At 43.3% G+C, this 23,981-nt stretch overlaps 1 protein-coding gene across 4 annotated transcripts in view; it reads left to right on the top strand.

The window, feature by feature from the left end:
• LOC149320899 (uncharacterized) overlaps positions 1-23,981 on the top strand; it is a 64,200-nt gene that overhangs the window by 32,234 nt on the left and 7,985 nt on the right. Inside the window, exons 3-9 of one of the 4 annotated variants that reach the window (XM_089502866.1) lie at positions 264-2,010; positions 10,375-10,457; positions 11,375-11,501; positions 12,579-12,677; positions 16,302-16,384; positions 17,141-17,267; positions 22,760-22,846. In XM_089502866.1, the coding sequence (XP_089358992.1) occupies positions 273-2,010; positions 10,375-10,457; positions 11,375-11,501; positions 12,579-12,677; positions 16,302-16,384; positions 17,141-17,267; positions 22,760-22,846 (2,344 nt within the window). In that variant the 5' untranslated portion in view covers positions 264-272. Of the gene's footprint in view, positions 1-157; positions 2,011-6,017; positions 6,067-10,374; positions 10,458-11,374; positions 11,502-12,578; positions 12,678-16,301; positions 16,385-17,140; positions 17,268-22,759; positions 22,847-23,981 lie in introns of those variants that run through there. The other 3 variants (XM_089502875.1, XM_089502882.1, XM_089502890.1) reach the window with 3 other exon arrangements.

Genomic DNA, 23,981 nt, shown 5'->3' with positions numbered 1-23,981 from the left:
ATGTGAGTTTTGCATGTTTGGCCTTGATTTGATGCGGGCCAGAGAGTGTGACTTTGGGGTTGCATTTTCAGATTTGGGGGTTTTGGCCTTTGGGTTTGGGTTCTGGGGTGGTTTGGTCATGGCTGTGATGTTTTCAAAGTGTGGGATGTGAGTTTTGCATGTTTGGCCTTGATTTGATGTGGGCCACAGAGTGTGACCTTGGGGGTGGGGGTGGTTTCCAATTGTGGCTTTTGCTCAGTGCCTGTGCCTTTTGTCCTTTTTAGGCTTGAGCTATGGCTCCCAAGAAAGCCACAGATAAAAGCGGCGGTGACAAAAAGAAGAGGGCTCCCTTGTTCTTGGAGGACAAGAAGGAAATCATCGCCAAGCATGAGAGGGGCGTGCGCTTGGTGGACATTGCCAAGGAGTATGGAAGAAACCCTTCGACAATTGGCACTGTCCTCAAGCAGAAGGAGGCCATCAGAGCCGTTGTGGCTCCTGCGAAAGGCGTGACTACGATTGCCAAGCAGAGGACACCAAAGCACGAGGAGATGGAGTGCCTGCTGCTCCTCTGGATTAAAGAAAAGGAGCGAGCCGGGGACACTGTGACCACCTCGGTCATCTGTGAGAAGGCCAGCACCATTTTTGAAGACCTGGCCAGCAAGGAGGCAGGCGAAGGAACTTCTTCCCAGGAGGAGCAAGCCACCCCGGAATTCAAAGCCTCACGTGGCTGGTTTGAAAGGTTCAAAAGGAGGACCGGGATCCACTCTGTCGTCCGTCACGGCGAGGCGTCCAGCGCAGACCACCAGGCCGCCGAAGCATTTGTCATCAAGTTCAAGGCCATGGTGGAGGAGGAAGGCTACGTCCCGCAGCAAGTGTTCAATTGCAACGAGACGGGCCTCTTCTGGAAGAAGATGCCTCGCCGCACCTACATCACCCAGGAGGAGAGGAGATTGCCAGGCCACAAGCCTATGAAGGACCGCTTCACACTTGCGTTGTGTGCGAATGCCAGCGGGGACTGTAAGATCAAGCCCCTGTTGGTGTACCACTCGGAAAATCCAAGGGCCTTCAAGGCACACAACATTCAAAAGGACAGGTTGCCAGTGATGTGGCGTTCCAATGGCCGCGCATGGGTCACACGCCTCCTTTTCGTGGAGTGGATCAACAGTGTCTTCGCCCCGACTGTGAAGCGGTACCTGGAGGAAGAGGATTTGCCCTTGAAGTGCCTCCTCCTCTTGGACAATGCTCCTGCGCACCCGCCTGGCCTGGAAAAGGACATCCTTGCTGAGTTCTCCTTCATCAAGGTCCAGTTTCTGCCGCCCAACACGACCTCCCTCTTGCAACCCATGGACCAGCAGGTCATTGCCAACTTCAAAAAGATCTACACCAAGCACCTCTTCAAGCGGTGTTTTGATGTAACGGAGAGCACACAGCTGACCCTGCGAGAGTTCTGGAAGCAGCATTTTGATATCGTCGTGTGCTTGAAGATGGTGGACTTGGCCTGGCAGGAGATCACCAGGCGCAACCTGATTGCTGCGTGGAGGAAGCTGTGGCCTGATGCTTCTTCCTTGGAAGGGTCACAGACCGAGGGTGCTGAGCCAGGTGAAGAAGAGGTGACTGAGATTGTCTCCATCGCAAGGTCCCTGGGACTTGACGTGGACGACGAGGACGTGGAGGAACTCATTGAGGAGCACAGTGAGGACCTCACAACAGAGGACCTCAAGGCCTTGGCGGCCATGCAACACTCGGCCGTGGATGAGGACGTGCTCCATTTTGACAGGGGCCAGGAGGAGGAGGCTGCGGGGGCATTTTTGCCAATGGCAGAAATGAAAGACATTTTGCGGCAATTCCACAATGTGTCTTCTTATGTTGAGAAGCATCACCCTGAGAAGGTGTTCACCAGCCATGCCATTGCCCATTTTAATAATGTCTGCCTTAGCGATTTTAGGAACCTGCTTAAGGCCCGGCAAAAGCAGACATCCTTGGACCAGTTCTTCACAAAAGAGGGAGAACCGTCATCCAAGAAGGGAAAAGGTGCTGATGACCCTTAAAAAAACACCAAATTTAAAAAAAAATGTTGTTAAAATGGTTAACTTTGTTAAAATGGTTAACTTTGTTAAATTGGTTGAATTGGTTAAATTGGTTGAATTGGTTAAATTGGTTGAATTGGTTAAATTGGTTGAATTGGTTGTCTGGGTTTAAATTTGGTTTTTTGGCTGCCACCCCCTCCTCCTCCTCCTCCTCCTGCCTCACTCTGAGATGCCAGGACCAGCAAAGATAAGTCAAAAACTTTTTTTCTTTATCCTTTAGAAACTTTAGAATGGACCTGCAAGTCATTCTTAAGCTCTTTAGTGCCTCAGGCAACTTTGCATTACATTGTATTGTAGGGTACTTAGCTTAATAGGCCTCTATTGTACCTTTGTTTTGACTTGCAGGTTCAGTCTGAGGTCATAGAACGCATTAGTTATTTTCAATGGAAAAAGTGTTTCGGGTTACGAAATTTTCGGGTTACGAAAGGAATGGCGGAACGAATTAATTTAGTAACCCGAGGCACCAGTGTATAATGGCAGAGCAAATGGTGTCCCTTATATAACATGGAAAATCAAGGTTTGCTATTTGGAATGTATACTTCCTTGGATTATTTTCAAGCCATGGATTCTTGAATCCATGGATAAAAAATAAAAAAACAAACCAGTGGATAAGGAGGGCCGGCTGTATAGATAGAATGATAAAACATGGTGCTTTGGAACATATTTGGACCCTACAAGTATTTTTCTTGGTATTAATTTCAAATGGGTTGTGAGCCACCACAGTGCAGTGGTTTGAGCACTGGACTATGAATCTGAGACCAGGGTTCAAATCCGCTCTGGGCCTTGGAAACCCACTGGGTGATCTTGGGCAAGTCACACTCTTTCAAGCCTAAGTGGAAGGCAATGGTACATTTTCTCTGACTAGGGTTGCCATAAGTCAGGACGTCCAAACCGGGACAAATGTAGGACAACATTTTCAAATGTAGTACACTTTTTTTTTTTACATGGAGGAACCCCCCCCCCCCGCTCCTTCCCGGCCTCTGTGGGGACCAAGGCCCCCTCAGAGGCCGGGAAGGAGCCTGCGGGGCCGCCTGCACGGGCGCCCTCCTCCTCCTTCCTGGCCTCTGAGGGGATCGAGGCCCCCTCAGAGGCCAGGAAGGAGCCCACGGGGTGCGTGCAATCGGGAGCGGCCTCCTTCTCCTTCCCGGCCTCTAAGGGGGCCGAGGCCTCCTTAGAGGCCAGGAAGGAGCCCGTGGGGCTGCCCGTGATCGCGGCGATCATGGGCGGTCTCCTCACTCCTTCCCTGCCTCTGTGGAGGCCGAGGCCTCCTCAGTGACTGGGAAGGAGAGGAGGCCACGGGGAGGCGGGGAGGGTGGCGCGGCCATGCGCAGGAGGCACTGCCTCCACCTCGCCTCCTCCGCCCCAGGCCACGCTGCCCTCCTCTTCCTCTGCCTCCTCCGTGCGGCCATGCGCGGTGGAGGAGGAGGAGGGCAGCGAGGCCCCGCGAGCCGCGGCCAACCCGGCTGCAACTGGGGTTGTCACGGTTTTTGGTGGCACCCGGGACGGGAGGAGCCCGGTGCTGCCAAAACCGGGAAAATCCCAGTTGCAGCCGGGATATGGCAACCCTACCACTGACTAAAACTTGCTAGAAAAATTCTATTCTAAGATGACCATTTCAGGTCTGGAAGAGACCCCAAGGGCCATCCAGCCCGCTGCCACGCACTCCCAGTGGTGGTGAAATTTCTTTATTAAACCAGCATTTATTAAACCAGACCCACCCTTATGACCAAGGGTGCCAAGCTGCGTAATTTGCATCATTTATTAATAATGTAGAAAACTGCTAGAATTCAGACATAGGAGTTTATCACACGGGGGGAATCCCGTGAAAAAACAGGATTTAAAAGCTAGAAAAAAGTGGGTTGATTTTCATGCACATAGTTGTTAAAGTGGTGTTCACCTGAACAGAAAGTAGACAAAAGCTACTTCTTTTTACTTTCGGGATTTTCCGAAAGTAAAAAAGAGTGGCTTTTGTCTACCTTGTGTCTACTTTCTGTTTGAGTTAACACTCCTTTAACAACAACGCCGTGTGAAAATAAACCTGCTTTTGCATTTCCCCCCCCAATTTAAACCACCATTTCTGTATAGGATTTCTCCTGTGTGATGAACTCCATTGCCGTATTAGTCTGGAAAACCAGTGCGCAAAGGGAACTTGTGACACATTTGAGGGTAATTGGAAGAGAGAAACTGGTGGCATGAGCTTTCATAGGCCTGAGCCTACTTCCAGATTAGTCTCAAAGGTGCTACAAGATTAGGGTAACCATAAAGGAGGACAGGTTACCACAAAATGTGGGATATTCAAGAAAAATCAAATCAAAGCTAAAAATGCTCATATAAATATAAATTGATGCTTCTGAGTCATGCTCAAAGTGGAGGGTGTTTTGGTATTCATCCTGGACAGAAGGCAGAATTGTAGGACATGTCCTGGAAAAGGAGGACAGGTTTGGTCACCCTGTACAAGATCCTTTTGCATACTGGTTTTCCAGATTAACATGGCTATGTCTTTGTATACACTGGTGCCTCGGGTTACGAAATTAATTCGTTCCGCCATTCCTTTCGTAACCCGAAAATTTCGTAACCCGAAACACTTTTTCCATTGAAAATAACTAATGCGTTCTATGACCTCAGACTGAACCTGCAAGTGAAAACAAAGTTACAATAGAGGCCTATTAAGCTAAGTACCCTACAATACAATGTAATACAAAGTTGCCTGAGGCACTAAAGAGCTTAAGAATAACTTGCAGGTCCATTCTAAAGTTTCTAAAGGATAAAGAAAAAAAGTTTTTTTCTTACCTTTGCTGGTCCTGGCATCTCAGAGTGAGGCAGGAGGAGGAGGAGGAGGAGGGGGTGGCAGCCAAAAAACCAAATTTAAATACTTCAAAAGCTAACCCTAACCCAGCCCCCTTAGCTAAGAGAAGGCTTTCCGTTAGCACTGGAAAGCCTATAGCTGCACTTTGCAGCATTTGAATTTCGCGCCGAAATGAATTTCGTAACCCGAAAAATATTTCGTAACCCGAAACAGTTTTTGCCAATCCAACTTTTTCGTATCCCGGAAATTTCGTAACCCGATCATTTCGTATCCCGAGGCACCAGTGTACTTAGGAATTTATCACATGAAGAAGATTGGGAGATTTCATGTGAAAACCCTGGAAAAAACCACGTAATTACACCATTAAACTCGCCACAAAGAAGCATTAATGTGCATCTTTTTACTTTCAGGATTTCAGCAACAATGCATTTCCGATATCGCTTTATTGGCGCAACTGCTTGTGATAATCATTCGTTCAATTTTTTGTGGGTTTTTTGGGCCATGTGGCCATGATCTAGAAGAGTTTATTCCTGATGTTTCGCCAGCATTTGTGGCTGGCATCTCTGGTGAAACGTCAGGAATAAACTCTTCTAGAACACGACCAGATAGCCTGAAAAACTCACCAAAAAAACCATTTTCCACCTCCCTTTGCAATTGCAACAATTCCTACAGTTTGGCTGAACTGGGGAGAATTTTATTGTTTGTTTGTGTGTGTGTGTCACACTCTCTCAGCCTCAGGGGAAAGCAAAGGTAAGTCCTCTCTGAACAAATCCTGGGATAGGTTTGCCTTAAGTCAGAAATCACTTGAAGGCAATAGCAGCAAAATATATAAAATCAGCAACAGCAGCAACAAAATATATGAAAGCAAGGAAACTATCAGTGGGGTTTTCTATCTTCCTTTGCAATTGCAACCATCCCCCCCAGTTTTGCTCTGTGTGTGAATATAACCAGCCTCATGGAAAGAGCAGACTCTGCTTCCACTTAAGGTGGAAGGGCTGCCTTTGACAGCTTTGCAAAGAGTGAGATCCTCTTTGCTGATGTTGCTCAGCTTTGCTAGGGTTAAACAGCTAGAGCTTGCCTTGCTAGAGAGGCCAGGCATTTTGCAAGAGCCACTCCTCTCTTGATCATTCCAGGAAAAGAAGGAGGCTTTGCTGGCTGAGGAGGAGTGCAAGGCCCATAATCCTGGACCCAGAGGTAAGGCTGGTACTGGTAGTAACAAAAGGCAGGGGGAGGAGAGGAAGAGGAGCCTTCCCAGACCCTAAAGCCTCACCACTTTGGTTCAGCTCTGTGCTGCTCTCAGAGGCTACAGCTGGCCTTTTTCCAAAGAAGGGTGGAGAGAAAGAAAAGGGGGCCCAACATTTGATATTTGCTTTTTTTTTTACAAAAATATAATTTGTATTATATATGATCACAATTTTTTTAGACACCTTGGCTTTATTTTATTTTATTTTTTAAAGAAGGCTGGAAAAAGAAAAAGAGGCCCAAGATTTGATATTTGTTGTTTTTTTAAAAGTAAAAATTTGTATTCAACATAAACACAATCACACATTTTATAGAGACCTTGGATTTATTTATTTTTTAAAGAAGGCTAGAAAAAGAAAAGGAGATATTTGTTGGTTTTAAATAATAATTTATATTAAATATCAACAGACCTTGGTTTTGTTTTTTAAAAAGACGGCTAGAAAAAGAAAAGGGCCCCCAAGATTTGATGTTTGTTTGTTTTTTAAAGTAAACAATTGTATTAAACATAAAATCACAAATGTATGGAAACCTCGGCTTTCTTTTTTAAAGAAGTGGAGAAAGAAAAGGGGGCCCAACATTTTATATTTTTTTCCTTTTAAAATAATTTCTGTTAAACACAATCACAAATTTTATAGAGTACTCAGCTTTATTTTTTTATTCAGAGGCATGAGTAAGAAAAGGGGGCCCAACATTTGATACTTGCTTTTTTAATAATAATAATAATTTGTATTAGACATAAACACAAATTGTACATCTCACCTTTATTTATTTGTTTCCCAGAGGGTTGGAGAAAAAAATAATCATTTTTATTAAGCATAAACACAATCATCAAACAAATTTTATGCAAAACACAGACAACAATAGCAAACTCAACAAAACTGCTAAAGAAAAATGAACACATACTTGCAATTCCCCCCCCCACTCCACAACTGATGTATATATACTACAATTTTTCTACTTCCATAAATATAATATATTTATGCCTCTGCAACACACCAGTTTACAATATTTAACAAAACCTCCGGCTGATTCATGTTACCATTGAGACTGCAAATATGTAACAAATAGTTCCTAACCTTTCTTTAAAATTATCCAGAAATTTCTCTTTGATCAACACTGTCAATTTATCAGCTTCAGCAAATTGAAGCATTTTTATCAGCCAATATTTGATATTTGGAGAAGTTTATGTTAATTAAAAAAACTGTTTTAATGTGAATTTTGTACTGTTTTAATGAGATGATTTTAATTGCTTTTAAATTCTTCTAAAGTTTTAAAAATGTTTTTATCTTGTGAGGCACCTTGGGTTTGTTTCTGGGAGAAAGGGGGCATAGTAGTAGTAGTAGTAGTTTAGGAAACAAGGAAAGAGATCCCTCCCCAATCTCCCCTTGGTATTCTTCCTAGTGGTGCTAATGGGGTTTTGCAACCCAGCTGTCAAAGTGAGGCCTGGTTGCATGTTTTCTGTTGTGCATCTTCTTTGAATATTTATTATTATTATTATTATTATTATTATTATTATTATTATAGTTCTTACCTACCTCTTTCAGGGCTTGAGGCAAGATGCAACACATAAAACCATTTAAATGCATTGGTTAAAACACATAAACATATAGGACATATAAAAACATAAAATTAAAAAAAAAATAGACCCATTTAAAATTCATAGTTTAAAACCAATTGTGTAAGTAGGCCTGCTGGAAAAGATAGGTCTTTAATGTGTCTGTGTCTGTGTTGTATGCCTTCAAATCATTTTCGACTTATGGCAACCCTAAGGCAAGCCTATCACAGGGATCTCTTGGTCAGATTTGTTCAGGGGAAGTTTGCCTTTGTCTCCCTCTGAGGCTGAGAGAGTGTGACTTGCCCAAGGTCACCCAGTGGGTTTTCATGGCTGAGTGGGGATTCAAACCCTGGTCACCAGATTCATAGTCCAACGTTCAAATCACTAAGTCACACAGGCTCTTAAATACTATTTTTAATACTCTTTTGAAATTTAGACAACATTTAGCTGTTATTTGAAATACGTAAGTGGCCCGTTTTCTCAGAGACCAACCTAGACTGAGTCTGCATTGCAGTAACTTTAATTGCCCTGGCTCAGTGCTATAGAGTTTGGGGATTTGTAGTTTTGTCAGTTATTTAGCTGTCTCTGTCAGAGAGCTCGGCTGCCACAAGAAACTAGGCTTCCACAGGAGGAGCCATGGCAGCTAAAGTGGTGTTAAACTGCATTAATTCTGCAGTGCAGATGTAGCTCCAGTCTCCATAGTAAACAGATTGGGTAAATGCTTTTTATACACGTCTGGTGTGGTAGGATTGAATTTGGCTTTTTCTCATCACCCCAGAAACTAGGAATTCTGTTTCCTATATGCTAATAAAATTGGTCTGCAAAAGTAGGGGGGGGGGTCATGAAGGCTTTTTAAAAAAGAAATATATGCTGGTTTTGTAGAAATCTGGCTTTCTAAATCTAAAAATGACCTCAGATTTGCTCCATTGTGTGCAGTTGTTGTTTCAGAACTTGCTTCAACTTTTCTGTTTCATAATATGGGACTGAATGAAATGATCCTGAAAAAAAGTATCATGCAGGCAGTAAGAAAAGGGGTCAAAGTCTTCTAAGAGACTTTCAAAGCACTTTAATTCGATGATGTGAAACAGAAACATCTATTCAAAAGCACTGAAAAGATTCACTGGAACATCAGCATCCCCACTTATTCAATGCTGGTTAACAACTGAATTGATTTTAAAAATTGAGAGCTATGTGTGTTTCAAATTCGGCACCATTTTACAATATCCAGTACAGTACATTCAAAGTACATTAAAAATAGTTGAAATGTGGGGAGGGGGATTCATCGCAGTCTTGTGTATTGGAGAGTGAAGAGACTATTTCTACTACACTGTAGAAATAATGTTTGACATCACTTTAACTTGCATAGTTCCATCCTACAGAATCCTGGGATTTGTAGTTTTGGTGGGGCACCTTGTAAAACTACAAATCCCAGGGCCTTTTATTTTATTTTTATTTTTTTAATTTCAAGGATTTATATCCTGACTTTTTCCCTCAGTGGGATTCAAGATGGAGCTATAGCACTTAAAGTTGTGTCATACTGCATTATTTCTACAGTGTAAATGCATCATGGGGAAAGATGTCATAGAATCGTAGAATCATGGGACTTTATCACACGGTGAAAACTGGAAGTTTAAATGGTGATTATTCTGTGAAAATCACGCATTTGCGATTAATATGCATGGTATAGTGGTTTGGACTACAACTCTGGAGAGTAGGGTTCAATTCCCAGTTCAGCCATGAAACCCATGAAACGTGTTATGGGTTTTGGAATTTGGACTTCTGGATTAGGGAGCCTCAACCTGTACTCTACTTCTGGTGCCAGCATAGATTATGCCCAACCTCAAAACCTGCTTTAGAACATACATGGCAAGGGGATTCTCATTATTAGCACAATCTTTGAACTATCCATGCAACCATTCTGTAAAGTAGCTGGCTATGGGAGCACGTGGGCTACAGGCTGAATATCCCTTCTCCGGAATTCTGAAGTCTGAAATACTCCAAAACCCAAAATTGTGCACATGGGTGGCTGAAATAGTGACACCTTTGCTTTCTGATGGTTTAGTGTGCACAAACGGTTTTTCATGCACAACATTATTGAAAACAGTATATATAAAATTACCTTCAGGCTATTTGTATAAGGTGCACAAAAACATACATTAATTTCATATTTAGGCTTGGATCCCATCTCAAAGATATCTTATTATATATATGCAAATACTCCAAAATCTGAAAAAAATCCAAAACATTTCTGGTCCCAAACGTTTTGGATAAGGGTGAGTCAACCTGTATCCTGATCAGGGTGTTGGGCCCCACGTTTATTCATTCTCCCTCCCTGCTTCTCCCTGCCTACTCGCACACAGAGAGACTTGTCTTCTATGCCAAGTGCTGGAAAAAGGTTGCCCTTCCCACTGTTCAACTCAGATCAAGCACTGCTGAGTGTGTGTGGGTGGGGGTCATTTTCTGTCTGCCGCAAAGTGTAAATCAGGCGATTCCTCTGACACAGCTTCTTACTGGCCAGCATTACTCTGTTTGTTGTCAAGAGGATGAGACCTGTCAGGAGAGACAAGATAGCGAAGGTAGGATGCCCAGGATACATCCAGTCCATGCACAACAGACTTCCATGCTTGCTCTGCAGAGCCTGATGGTAACCGTAGTCTGAGGCCCAGTGCCTGCTTTGTTTACACCTCTATTGTGTCTCCCCACAGACAGTGCCATGGCAGCGGAAATACAACCTGGCTCATATTCTCTCAGTGGTGGAGTGAAGAGCATCACCATGCCAAAACCACAGGTAAAGGGGAAATATCAGAGAGAGAAAAGGGGACAGCCTGGCTGCTTTTCATTGTGTTGAAGTCTAGAGAGAACTGATAGGAGTTGAAGGAGTATGATTCAGTCCTTTTTGTAGGAAGAGGGAAATCCAAAAGGACTCTTATATGGTAGACTGTTACTGTCTGCAGGTCCAGCCGTAATAGTTAACACTAAGATTCACACTGCACAAATATAGCACTTTGATGCCACTTTAAGGGATTGTCTACCAGCTTACTCTGGGATGCCAATGGAATATTCTGGTCCCTGGATCCCCCCCCCCCATTTGCTGCAAGACAACAGGCAGCTATGATCCCTGAGAACTGGCCAGCACTGCTGCTGCAGACGTGAGTAGCTCTGAGGTCAGACTTCAGAGTGACTTGCATCCTCAGAACAACTTGGCAGGTATACTGAGGGATTGGCAGCTAGCTGCCTGTCACGCATTTCCTTCCAGGTTTACTGGAAAACCTGGAACAAAAGGTCTTTTAAATATGTGTTAAGAGGTGGAAACCCTGAATTGGGTCAAGGTGTTGTGTAAACAACCTGGACTTGATTTGGGGTTTGGGGAATGTGTGATGTAACAATGTAGACAAGCCCTAAGTGGCTGTGTGTGATGGAAACCTGGTATTCATAGTTTTGTGAGGTCCCAGAGCTCTGTAATACCCCACAAAATTACAAATATAAAGCAACAAATCTCTGATGTAAAACTGTAGCTTTCACCAGAATCAATAAATCATTATAAATAATTGGTTGGCATAATGGTAATATTTTAAAATGCACAACTGAAAAGATGTTTCTTTCCAATACTTTTGGGGGCTTTAATTCTCACACACAAGTCTTGAACCATTCAACAGTAATATCAGTACTTTTACAGATGAATCTTTCTTTCTTTTTTTCTTTCAGTTTCTGGTGTCCTTTGAGAAGGTGGCTGTGTATTTCAGCAAGCAAGAGTGGGACCTCCTGGATCCTTCTGAAAAAGCTCTGTACACGGAGGTTATGCTGGAAAACTATGGGAACGTGACCTGGCTGGGTAGGCATGCTTTTTCCTTGACTAATGGGGTGATTTTCCTGTTATAGACATTTCCTTTGGAAGGGAATGGGGCAAATGGGATTGTCATCCTTTGAAAACGGTGGATTGTAACAGATCCATTTTATATGGAACATAAAAGTGATCGAGACCTCTTACTCTAAGGGCTTTTTCACACTACACTCATCCCTCCATATTTGCGCATTTGATATTTGAAGATTTGATTATTCACAGATTTGAGTAATGTGTTCTCTCTAGCAATATCTAGGTCCTCTAATGCAACTCTATCATCAACTTTAATGAAAAGTTGCACTGAAAGACCTAGAGAGAATACTCTACTAGGCATCTGTAGCTCCTCCAGTGCAGTTCTATGATCAATTTCTGTCGGACGTTGACCACAGAGTTGCACCAGAGGACCCTAGAGATTCCTAGAGAGGTGTCCTCTCAGGTAAAAACATGGTGGTTTTGTTATTTGCAGTTTTTCCATATTCACGGGGGTCTTGTGCCCCTAACCCTAGCGAATACAGAGGGACAAGTGTAGTTCCTTGTTCTGTTAAACAAATGGGGTTTATACCACCACTTAGTGATTGAGTCTCCCTTATCCAGAATTCCAAAATCCTAGAGCAGTTTTAAAGCCGAAAGAGGCACCAGATCCTGCCTGCTCATGAATACTAAGTAGGGTCTGTCCTGGTTAGTACTTAAATGAGAGACCACCAATGAATAGCAGGTGCTGTAGGTTATATTTCAGACTAAGGAACTGGCAAAACGTCCTCTTGAGTATTCCTTGCCTAAGAAAACCCTATGAAATTCATGAGGTCACCAGACAACTTGAAGGCACATACATAACCAGAGAAGTTGTTCTTCATCTTTCTTCCTTGAGAGGTTTTGGAATTCAGCTCTCTGAAGCCAGTATGCCCAATGGTCAGTGGCTCTAGAAGATGAAGTGGGGTGGAAATGAGAATCCCTGGCCTAGAGGAGTAATAACAAGAAATGTCAAATAGAAAAGTAAATAAAGAGCAAAAGGTTGTGCTTGAATCTTTCTAGTCACTAGCTTGTCTCATTTTTTTTTTTTTTGGCAAGAATTTCCTCAACCAGTACTCATCGCTTGTCTGGAAGAAGGAGATGAGCCATTTCTTCTGTGCTCTGAGGAAGAGGAGAAATCTGGAGCAATCTGCTTAGGTATGTGATGGGAGTATTTATTGTTTGGGAGTTGAGAGGGTTGCATGGTAAACCTGCCAGCTTGTGTTCATTCTGTGAGATTAGTCAGCCTCAAGATATGTCTAGCAGCAGAATTGGTAGTCTGATGGATCAGTTTCTTGGATATCTAGTGCTTAATCATTAGGGCTATTCTAAGTTAACCTTGAAGAAAGGTAGAGCATGAAGGAAAATAACATTAAAGACTGAAATAGCTTTTAACTGTATGGATCCAAAATGCACTGCAGAAATAATCCAGTTTGAGACTGCTTTAACTGTCTGACTCAATGCTAGAAAATTTTAGGAAGTGTAGTTTGGTGAGAGATTTAGCCTTCTCTGTTTGAGAGCTCTGGTGCCACAATAAACTACAATTCCCAGGGTTCCCTAGCAGTGAGCCGGGGCAGTTAAAGTGTCTTAAACTGGATTATTTCTGCAGAGCATTTTGGATCATGGTATTACTTCCCAAAAGCTTGAAAAAGATGCCTACCACAGATGCTGGCGAAACGTCAGAAAGAAACTCTGCTAGAACATGGCCACATAGCCCGAAAAACCCACAAAAAACTATAAAAGCTTGAAAAACGTTATGAAAAAAGATTCATTATGTATACATAATAAAGTTTTCTTTGTGCACTTTCACCTGTCCTGAGACCCTGATTTCCCCTCCCTTTACGGTCCGTGACTAAAATGGATTGAGGTATGTTAGAAGGGCTTTCTATTTCTCCTATCAAATTTTATTTATTTATTTTATTTATTTCACTTCTATGTTGCCTTTCTCCCCAAAAAAGGGACGCAAGGTGGCTCAGAAGAAAAACATTATTAAAATGCCACACATTATGTCCTACATTATGATGTGTAGGGATATGAGGGAGGGCCTTTTCAATGGTGGCACCCCAGCTGTGGAATGCCTTCTTCTTGGAGGCCTGACTGGAGCCAACACTGGCTTTATTTTCATGCTAAATAAAGCAGGACTGTTTATAAGTTTTCCAGGCCTCATTGATTTATTCCAATATGTACAACCATGTAATTCTAACTACGAAACCAAGTTCAAATTTAAAACCTTTTTTTAAAACTCTAAACCTTTTAAAAACCTTTCTTAAAATTCATTATATGTTTAATTTGCATGTATACTTGGATGATTGAATAGAGGGCCTGCTTATCAAATTTGCATATAACCTCAAATTAGGAGGGTAGCTAGTATCTCAGAGGACAAAGTCAGAATTCAAAATGCCTTTAATAGACTAGAGAGCTGGTTCAAAACTAACAAAATGAATTTCAACAGGGGGAAATGCATGGTACTAAATTTAGGCAGAATTTTTTTTGTGTGAAAGGGTCAGATATAGGATGGATGACCCCTGGCTTGACAACAGTACATGCGAAAGGGATCTGGAAGTCTTAGGGGTTGTTCCCACTATGATAAGCTCAGAATCCTGATTTGATGTACAGTGGATCCTTGTTATACGCTGGGGTTTGGTTCCAAGATCCCCCGTGTATAACAAAATCCGTGTATGCTCAAGTCCCATTAAATATAATGACATAGCAAAATGGTGTCCCTAATAAAAAATGGAACATCAAGGTAAATTTATACTTTTTTGGAACTTTTTCAAACCGTGTATGCTTAAATCCGTGTATAAAAAATCCATGTATAAGAAGGGCCGACTGTATATGCCCGTAGTTCCCACTGGAAATCGATTCTGATCCCCATTGGATCGATTCCAGGGGAAATAAAGCGGAGCAAATGCAAAAATCCAGGGGTATTTTGGTAGCAGTTATTTTGAGGTTCTTTTGAGAAGAATCGATTCTCAAGCGAGTTCAATAAGTGGGAATCGATTCATTCTAGAGGGGAGGGACTAATGGCAGAGGGATGTTTACCATCCCTCCTCAGTTTTTGGCAGATCCACCATCCCCCCCCCCCCCTCATTGCCGCCTTTGTACTTGTGCTGGTGCATTTTTTCAAAAGTAAAATTGATAGAATACTCGATTGATTGATCAATCAATCGAATATTCTATCAATTTTACTTTAAAAAAGCATCCCCCTCTCATCCTCCTACATCATTCCACAGTTTTCCCCTCTATCCCCGGCTTCCTCCTTCTCTCCTCAGCTGGCTCCTTCTCTCTCCATTTGCCGGTTCCCCCCTTCTGTCCCCGGTTTCTTCCTTCTGTCCTCGGCTGGCTCCTTCTTCCATTCTCCATTTTCCTCCTTCTGTCTCCAGCTTCCTGCTTCTCCCTCTGTTCCCTGGTTTCCTCTTTCTGTCCCCAGCTGGCTCCTTCTCCTTCCATTCCCTGTTTTCTTCCTTCTGTCCTCAGCTTCCTCCTTCTCTCTCTGTTCCCCGGTTTCCTCCTCCTGTCCCTGGCTGGCTCCTTCTCCCTCTGATCCCCAGCTTCCTCCTCGCCCAGAGCTGATTTGAAGTGGCACAACTAGTGGGGACGACAACTATGCCAAAAAAAGTGATTACACTGGGGTAAGAAAAGACCTGCTTTATAGTGGGAACGAGGGACCTTTTGAAATCAGTTTCCAACACAGTTTAAACTGCAGGTGGGAATGAGCCCTTAGTATACCACAAGGTGAACATGAGTCAACAGTGATGCAGCAGCTAAAAATCTAATATGATACTAGGCTGCATCAGTAGAAGTGTAGCGTCTAGATCGAAGGAAGTAATGGTACCACTCTATTCTGCTTTGCTCAGACCTCACCTGACAGTTCTGGACATGACAATTCAAGAGGGATATTAACAAACTGAAACATGCCCAGAAGAGGTAAAATGGTGAAAGTTTTGGTGGGTTTTTCAAGCTATGTGACCATGTTCTAGAAGAATTTATTCTTGATGTTTTGCTGGCATCTGTGAAGATGCCAGCCACAGATGTTGGCGAAACGTCAGGAAACATAGCCCAAAAAAACACAAAAAACTATGGATGCTGGCCATGAAAGCCTTTGACTTCAAAATGGTGAAAGGTCTGGAAACCATGCCTTATTAGGGAGCTGGGTATGTTTAGCCCGGGGATGAGAAGACTAAGGAATGACATGATAGTCCTGTTTAAGTATTTGAAGGGATGTCATATCGAAGATGGAGCAAGCTTCTTTTCTACTGCTCCAGAAACACAGAGCAATGGATTCAAGGTACAGGAAAAGAGATTCCAGCTCAACATTAGGAAGAACTTCCCGACAGTAAGAGCTGTTGAACAGTGAAATATGCTGCCTCACAGAGTGGTGGAGTCTCCATCTTCAGATGATTTTAAACAGAGGCTGGATGGCTATCTGTTGGGAGTGCTTTGATGTTGTATTCCTGCAGGGCAGAAGATGGTTGGACTGGATTGTTCTTGTGGTCTCTTCCAACCCTGTGATTCTATGTTTATATTATTTTTATTGTTTCAAATTGTTTTAAGGCGCTTAAATGGATTTTACTTCCATGCTACCCTGAGACAGAGGGCAAGATTACTGTGATTACTGTTTGTAAAGTGTACATTTGTGTACTTCTGTGTAACCCGCTTTGATCTGCCAAGGAAAAGCGGGCTATAAATAAACAGTTTATTATTATTAAGATATAAAGATTTTAAGAAAGAAATTACTGCAAGGGCTAGCTCTAATTTATGCCTCCTTTGTCTCCCCTACAGACAGTATGGTGGCAACAAAGGCAGGTTCTGGATCATCTTATCTTGGTGATGGGATGAAAAGAGCTGCCCTTCAGCTGCCTCAGGTAAGTGAGGGAAACAAACTGTTGTTGTTGTTGTTGCAGCTGCTGATTTACATAGTGCCACCAAGCCTCCATAAAGCATCAATTACATGGTGCTTTATGGAAGCTTGCTCCCTTCCTCTGTGTTGCAGGGCTCTGTATATCCTTTTTATTTCCTTTTCTTTACAACATGACCAGAAAATAAAGCGACAAATGTTCCTGTGTTTCTCACACAAAGGAAAAGGCCATACAGTGCTACCCACTTATTACTTTCTTTATCAAAATGGGAGTACTGCGAGGGCCAGCTTATCAGTGGTTCAACTGGTACAATTGGTCCACTCTTTTCATTGGTTCAACCCCAAGTGAAAGAAAAAAGGGGTAGCTTTTTCTCTGGTCACTAGTTCCTAAATCTTCCAGTGTTTTCTGCTATCAGTTGTATTTTGTGTATTAACCTGAGTAACTGAATACAGGTGCCTTGGGCTTTCAGTTTCACTGAAGTCGCAGAACTAAAATATTTGAAAGTTTTGTACAGCTGTCTGTTGTGCATTGCAACTTGTTTTTTATTTGTTTGTTTGCTTACTTAATTTATTAAATTAAATTAAATTTATTGAAATTGTTTGCTTATTGAACCATGCCTAGAATCACCCAGACATGTCCACAAAGAAGCCCCTGTTATTGGAATGGCTCAAGATGACCTCAGTCATCTTCATTCAGATTTGAGCCCAGGCACATATGTGGGAGAGTCTTTCAGACTGGAAAATTATTTCCTCTCTATTTCAGTGGTTGACATACTTTGAGGAGGTGGCTGTGTATTTCACCAAGAGAGAATGGGATGTACTGGAACCAGACCAAAAAGCTCTCTACAAGGAAGTCATGCTGGAGAACTATGGACTTGTAACCTCTCTGGGTAAGACCACTGTTTTCCTTCTCTTGGCTAGCTGAGAAGACTGGCTTTAATACATGGTGTTGTGGTTTGACTCCCATTATCTAGACCCATTTCAAATCCGCTTCAGGGAGGGATACGGAATGGAGTCTGCTGTGGTCGCCTTAGTCGATGATCTCCGTCTGGGCATCAATGGGGGATGTGTGACCCTGTTGGTGTTCTTGGACATCTTAGCGGCATTCAATACCATAGACCATTGCATCCTTCTGGAACACCTGAGGGAGTTAGGCATTGGAGGCACTGCACTTTAGTGGCTCCAGTCCTACCTCTCAGGCAGATTCCAGATGGTGATGCTGGGGGATAGCTGCTCTTCCAAGAGAGAACTGACATCTGGCGTCCCTCAGGGCACCATTCTGTCCTTACATGAAGCCCCTGGGAGAGATAATCTGGAAACATGGGCTGAGGTGTCATCAGTATGCTGATGACGCTCAGATTTTTTTCTCTATGTCTCCTACTGTTGCAGTGGCTAGGGATGGCATCTCTCCTCTGGATGCCTGCCTTGGGTCGGAAATGGGCTGGATGAGGGAAAACAAACGCAGGTTAAATCCAGAGAAAATGGAGGTACTTGGGCTAGGTACCCTAAGTCCAGGGATGGAGTTTTTTCAACCAGTCCTGGATGGGGTCAAACTTCCCCTGAAGGACAAGGTTCACAGTTTGGGAGTGCTTTGATTGAGAGTTCCTGCATGGCAGAGGGTTGGACTGGATAGCCCTTATGGTCTCTTCCAACTCTATTCTATTCTATGATTCTGTCCTACTCCTGGATCCATCTTTGCAGTTGTCATCTCAAATAGATGCAACAGCTAGGAGTGCCTGGTATCAACTTCGGTTGATACGCCAACTGCGTTCCTACCTGGACAGAAAGGGCCTTGAAGCACTGGTACATGCACTGGTAATCTCTCGTTTAGATTTCTGTAATGTGCTCTACTTGGGGCTACCCTTATAACAAGTTCGGAAGCTTCAGTTGGTTCAAAATGCGGCAGCCAGATTAGTCACCGGTACATCTAGGTTTGACCATATAACACCGGTGTTGAAATCTCTTCACTGGCTTCCAATTAGCTTCCAGGAGCAGTATAAGGTGTTGGTTATTACCTTTAAAGCCCTATATGGCTTGGGCCTGAGTTACTTCAGGGAACGCCTCTCTCTACACAATCCGCCCCGCACTCTTAGCACATCTGGGAAGTATTTATTGGAACATCATAACACTAGGTTAATGACAACTTCCCATAGGGCATTTACTGCTGCGGTTCCAAATTATGGAATAGCCTACCGGAAGAGATCCGTCTTATCACTACCTTAGAGGCCTTTAAGAAGGAACTCAAAATGGATCTCTTCTGGCAGGTTTATCCACTGGACTCCATATAAAAGATTATGACGATTGCTCCACTCCTGACTATGATTATTGGCTATTCATGAATTGAAGAATTGTTATTTTGGAGAACTAATAGGAATGTTGGTTAATTCAGTATTAGTGTTTTATTGATCGTATTTTGTATTATTGTATCATTTTTACTGATGTAATCCCGCCTCGATCCTTGGGAGAGGCGGGAAATATAAATAAACTTTATTATTATTATTATTACTGGACTGGACCTCTGGGTGACCAAGGTTCAAATTCTTCTCAGCTCTCGAAATCCGCTGAATGACCTTGGGCGAATTGGACTCTCTCAGTCTCAAATGACAAACTCCCTCTGAACAAGTATTGTCAAGAGAATCCTGTGATAGGCTCACATTAAGATTTCCTTGAATCAAAAATTACCTAAAGGCAATAACAACAAAATAAGTTTACACATTAGTAGCACCGATCAGGGGAAATGCCAGAGTCTTTTCTGTACCCATTTCTTTGGATAATTCTGGATAGTGAGTCCAGAAGAGATTATCCAGCCATACATTCATGGGATTATTTCCCTTCACAACTTATAAGATCTAGTAAAGGGGAGATAGCTAACTGGATCCAGATGGTTGTGAATTCCTCTTGCAGCAGTTATCTGAATTGGTTGTGTGGTATTGTGCTGACCCTCCATTCCAAAAGGTGGGGCCAAGAGATTTCTGTTCATCCTCATGCTATGGGACACCTTTGGAGGATTTGAGGGTGAAGTGAACAGTGTACGTATGACATGTAGCTCTGTTTCTGAGCAGATCCCAAGGGTTGGTTCTTGGAAATCCAGGTTCATTACTAGCAAGTAGGCATCCCATATATAGGCAATCTAAAGCAAAATTCAAGTTCTAACCTGGCAGCATACAATCAGGGAGCAGATAGTCCAGGTAAGAGTGAAGCAGAGTCTGAAGGTGCTGCCACACTGCAGTTTGACACCGCATTAACTGTCATGGCTCCATCCTGTGGAATCCTGGGATTTGTAGTTTGTTGTGGCACAGAGCTCTCTGACAGAGAAGGTTAAATAGCTCACGAAACTACAGATCCCAGAATTCTATAGCACTGAGCCATGCCAGTTAATTCTGCAGTGTAGATGCAGCCTGAGCCACAAAGCAATCCAAGGTAAAAAATGATAAGAATTGGAAGGAGCTAGAACGAGAGGGTAAGTTCTCATATCAAGCAACCTTCCATTTGGGGCTTTTTGAAATGTAAGCTTATAAAGTGAACCCCACACAGATCCTCCACTACAGGAGCTTCTTCACGAGTGTAGGAGATAGTAGTAGTACAAACCTGCTAGAGATCTTCGCAGAAGGCTTTCTCTCGGTCCTGCCCTCATCCCAGGCTTGCTTGGTGTGGAGACGAGAGAGAGCCTTCTCAGTGGCTTCTCCCAACCTCTGGAACTCCCTTCCACAGGAGGCTAGACTGGCCCCTTCCCTGCTTGCCTTTCTCTGGCAAGCATAAACATTTTTATTTAAGCAGGCTTTTTAACATATAATCAGGACAGGGTGGAGTTTTTTTTATATGTGTTTTAGGGCCCAAACAGACAGGCCAAAATAAAGCTGTTTCGGATCATTTTGGAGGTATGCTGTTTAAATGCTGCATGCGTCCTAAGAGGCCAGAAGCTGCGCCAAAGCTGTGCTCCAGTCCTTAGGATACCTCTAAAGTGATCCGAAGCAACTTTATTTTGACCTGTCTGTTCAGGCCCTTAGTTATGTTTGTAACTTTTGTATGTTTTTGTATTAATTTTATAGTATTTTAACTAAATGATTATAATTGTTTTTAATTTTTATTGTGACATTTTAGTAAAAGTTTTTAATCTTGTGAGCCACCTTGGGTCCCTTTTTTGGGAGAAAAGTGTCATAGAAATTAAATAAATAAATAGTGCTAGTGATATAGTCTTTTCTGTAGCCACCAGAAAAATCCACGTTTTTAAAGAGTGATGTTTTCTTGCGTTTCCTCATTCTCTGACTTGGGGCAATGCCCTTCTTCTTGGGATGTGACTTTCTCTGTCCATGCCATGGGTAGGGTTGCCATAGCTGAGGACCTCCAAACCGGGACAAATGTAGGACAAGGTTAAAAAATGTAGGATTTTTTTTTTTTTTTTAAATTTCCTGGCCAGGGATATTTAAAAAAAAAAAAGGTCCCACATTTTTGAACCTTGTCCTCCTTCTCCTTCCCGGCTTGGGAGGAAGCCTCGGGCTGCTCCCAGGCCGGGAAGGAGCGTGGGGGCCGCCTGTCATCACGGCCATTGCCGCGGTGGCAAGCGGCCTCCTCCTCGGCCTCTGGGGCTTGGGAGAAGCTCTCCCAGGCCCCTCTGGAGAGGCCTTGGAGGACTCCACAGCTGGAGCTCCGACCGCGGAGCCTCTTCCAGGGCCTCCAAAGGGGCCTGGGAGAGCTTCTCCCAAGCCCCAGAGGCCTTGGAAGGACTGCTCCGCGATCGCGGAGCCGCTTCCAGGGCCTCCAGAGGGGCCTGGGAGAGCTTCTCCCAAGCCCCAGCCTCCAGGCCCTCACTGGGAGGGGGGTGTCCCGGGGGCGGGGCCAAACTGGGGTGGGACCGTGTGGACCCGCCCCAAACCGGGAAAGTCCCGCCCCCAGGCGGGATATGGCAAGCCTAGCCAGGGGAGTCAAGGGGGAGCTTGAGTGGCCTGTTGTTTCATGCCTTTTGATGAGGGGAGGGGGAGAGATAGGATTCCTTCAGTGGTGCATAACATGAAAGGTGAATCAATGTCTGGCTGTGGTAATGGACTGGATGATAGCCTGGAAATTAGCAAGTGATTCAGACAAATAGAGGCATGATTAATAGCAGTTTTCTTAGACTGCTTTAAATGTCATGGTTTCATCCTATGGAATGCTGGAATTTGTAGTTTGCTGTGGCACCAGAGCTCTTTGCAAGATAAGGCTGAATATCTCACAAAACTGTGAATTCCAGGATTCCGTAGCACTGAGCCATGGCAGTGTCAAACAGCATTATGTGGTGTCAAACAGCAGTATGGTGTCAAACAGCATTATTTCTGCAGTACAGATGCAGCCTTAGAGAGTGGTGTCAAACAGCATTATTTCGGTAGTACAGATGCAGCCTTGGAGAGATGGGCAAGGTTTAGGATGTATGGGTCAGAGGGAACATCTATGTGCAAAAATTGGTAAAAGCACTTGGAAGAAAATGCCCAAACCAGAAGATGCACATTGTTTAAAAGTCGAGGAATAGCTGTTGTAGGCTTATAGGAGCAGCAGCAATTCTCCTAGTTTGGTGTGAATTTTTTCCTCTTGTAGATACAATCCAAGAAGGAATTGTGAGTTGTCAAACTAGCCTGGGGGCCATATGCCTCCTGCAGATGTCCCAATTGCAGCCCCAACCCAAAAGGATTTGTGTTTAGTTTAAGGGCCCTCTCATTTCATATGTATGTTGGCTAAAAGTCTGGATTTATTATTTATTTATGAGATGTATACCCTACAAATAATAATAATAATAATAATAATAATTACCTTTCTCCAAAAATAGATTCAAGGTAGTTTACAGTAATTTAAAAAGATAAAACTAAAGCATTGCAGTGATCCCTCCACATTTGGTGGGGTTAGGGGTGAAGGGCCCCTGTGAATGTGGAAAAAACCACCAATGAAAAAACACTGATCTTTTTCACGGACAAGAACACCTCTTTAGGAATTTCCAGATCCAACACTGCAACTCTTATGGTCACATCTACCAGAAGTTGATCATAGAATCATTCTGGTGGACCTACAAATGCCTAGATAAGTGTTTTCTCTAGGAACTTCAAGGTTCTCTACCACAACTCATTGGTCAACTTGTGGTAGAGTTGCGCTGGTGGACCTAGAGATTCCTGGAGAGAACATATTAATCAAAACCGCTAATAAGTTGCACAAGTCAAAGCTGCAAATGTGGAGAGCCAACTGTAATGAGAGAAGTTTAAAGAAGTGTTAAATAATACTGTTATTAAAAAATAAGTTTGAACAAGCAAGTAATAGGCAAGTAACTGGGTTAAGAGGCAAGTAATAATTATAACAGCAATGAATAAACCTGGAATGCTGGAATATGATGTAGTTACCACCTTTTCTCTTGCTTTGAAAGTAATTCCCCAGTCGGACCTCATCTCCTGCCTAGAAGAAGGAAGAGATCCATTTGTCCAGGACTCTAAGGAACAGAAGAGATTGACAGGTACTTGCTTGGGAAGGGTTGAAAGTGAATTTCTGAGCTTGTGTTCATAGAATCATAGAGTTGGAAGAGACCACCAAGGGTCATCCAGTCCAACCCTATACTGACATGCAGGATCTCACAATCAAAGCACCCCCAAGAGATGGCTATCCAGCCTCTGTTTAAAGACCTCCAAAGAAGGAGACTCCACCACTCTCTGAGGGAGTGTCTTCCACTGTCCAACAGCTCTGACACAAAGTTCCTCCTAATGTTTAGGTGGGATCTCTTTTCCTATAGCTTGCATCCATTGTCCCGGGTCCTATTCTCTGGAGCAGCAGAAAAGAAGCTTGCTCCATCCTCAATATGACACCCCTTCAAATACTTAAAAAGGGCTATCATATCACCTCTTTACTGTCTCTTCTCCAGGCTAACACTCCCAGGTCCCCAACTCTCTCCTCATAGGGCATGGTTTCCAGACCCTTCACCATTTTGGTCATCCTCCTCTAGACAGGCCTAAATCCATCAGATTAATGAGCCACACAGTGTCTGGCCAGTCAACCAGCAGAAGTCTCAGCCTAAATCAGGATTTTCTGGGGCTGCTTTTCTTCTGCATCATAGCATTATGTGGCTCATGAAAACCTAGCAGTTCTGTGCTTCTAGGGCATCAGTTTATAAGTACACAGGTTCAGCAGCAGGTAGTGCTTCTCCTTAGTCCCTGCAGTGTCTTGTCCTCAAAGTTTGCACTTCAGTAGAAGTAACTCATATTGCATTATTCCCTCATATTGCATTGGACATAGCTTCCCAATTTCTTCAGCCTTTTTGCAGTAGACTTGGATGGAGGCACTGCATGCACTCCCCATACCCCTAAAGGGCTTCTGGAGGGTGTGGAGGACATTTCCACAAAGTTTGGAGGCCTCCTAGGTCCCCGGGGGTAAATAAATAAATAATTTGTGAATTAATATATGTGTGTGTGGGCACAGGGACATTTCCAAGACATTTTTGAGGCCTTCTGGTTCAATTTAGATTCTAAATTGCACGAATGATTATCACACACAATTGCACAATTAAAGTGATATCAGAAATGCATTGTTGCTGAAATCCCAAAAGTAAAAGATGTGTGTTAATGCTTCTTTGTGACCAATTTAATGGCGAGTTTTGT

The sequence above is a fragment of the Sceloporus occidentalis genome, unplaced genomic scaffold (assembly GCF_023333645.1).
Source record: "Sceloporus occidentalis isolate IW3139 unplaced genomic scaffold, rSceOcc1.0.p SCAF_1, whole genome shotgun sequence".
NCBI lineage: Eukaryota > Metazoa > Chordata > Lepidosauria > Squamata > Phrynosomatidae > Sceloporus > Sceloporus occidentalis.
The sequence above is the reverse complement of the archived record's forward strand: the minus strand, read 5'-3'. Positions and strand labels throughout refer to the sequence as shown.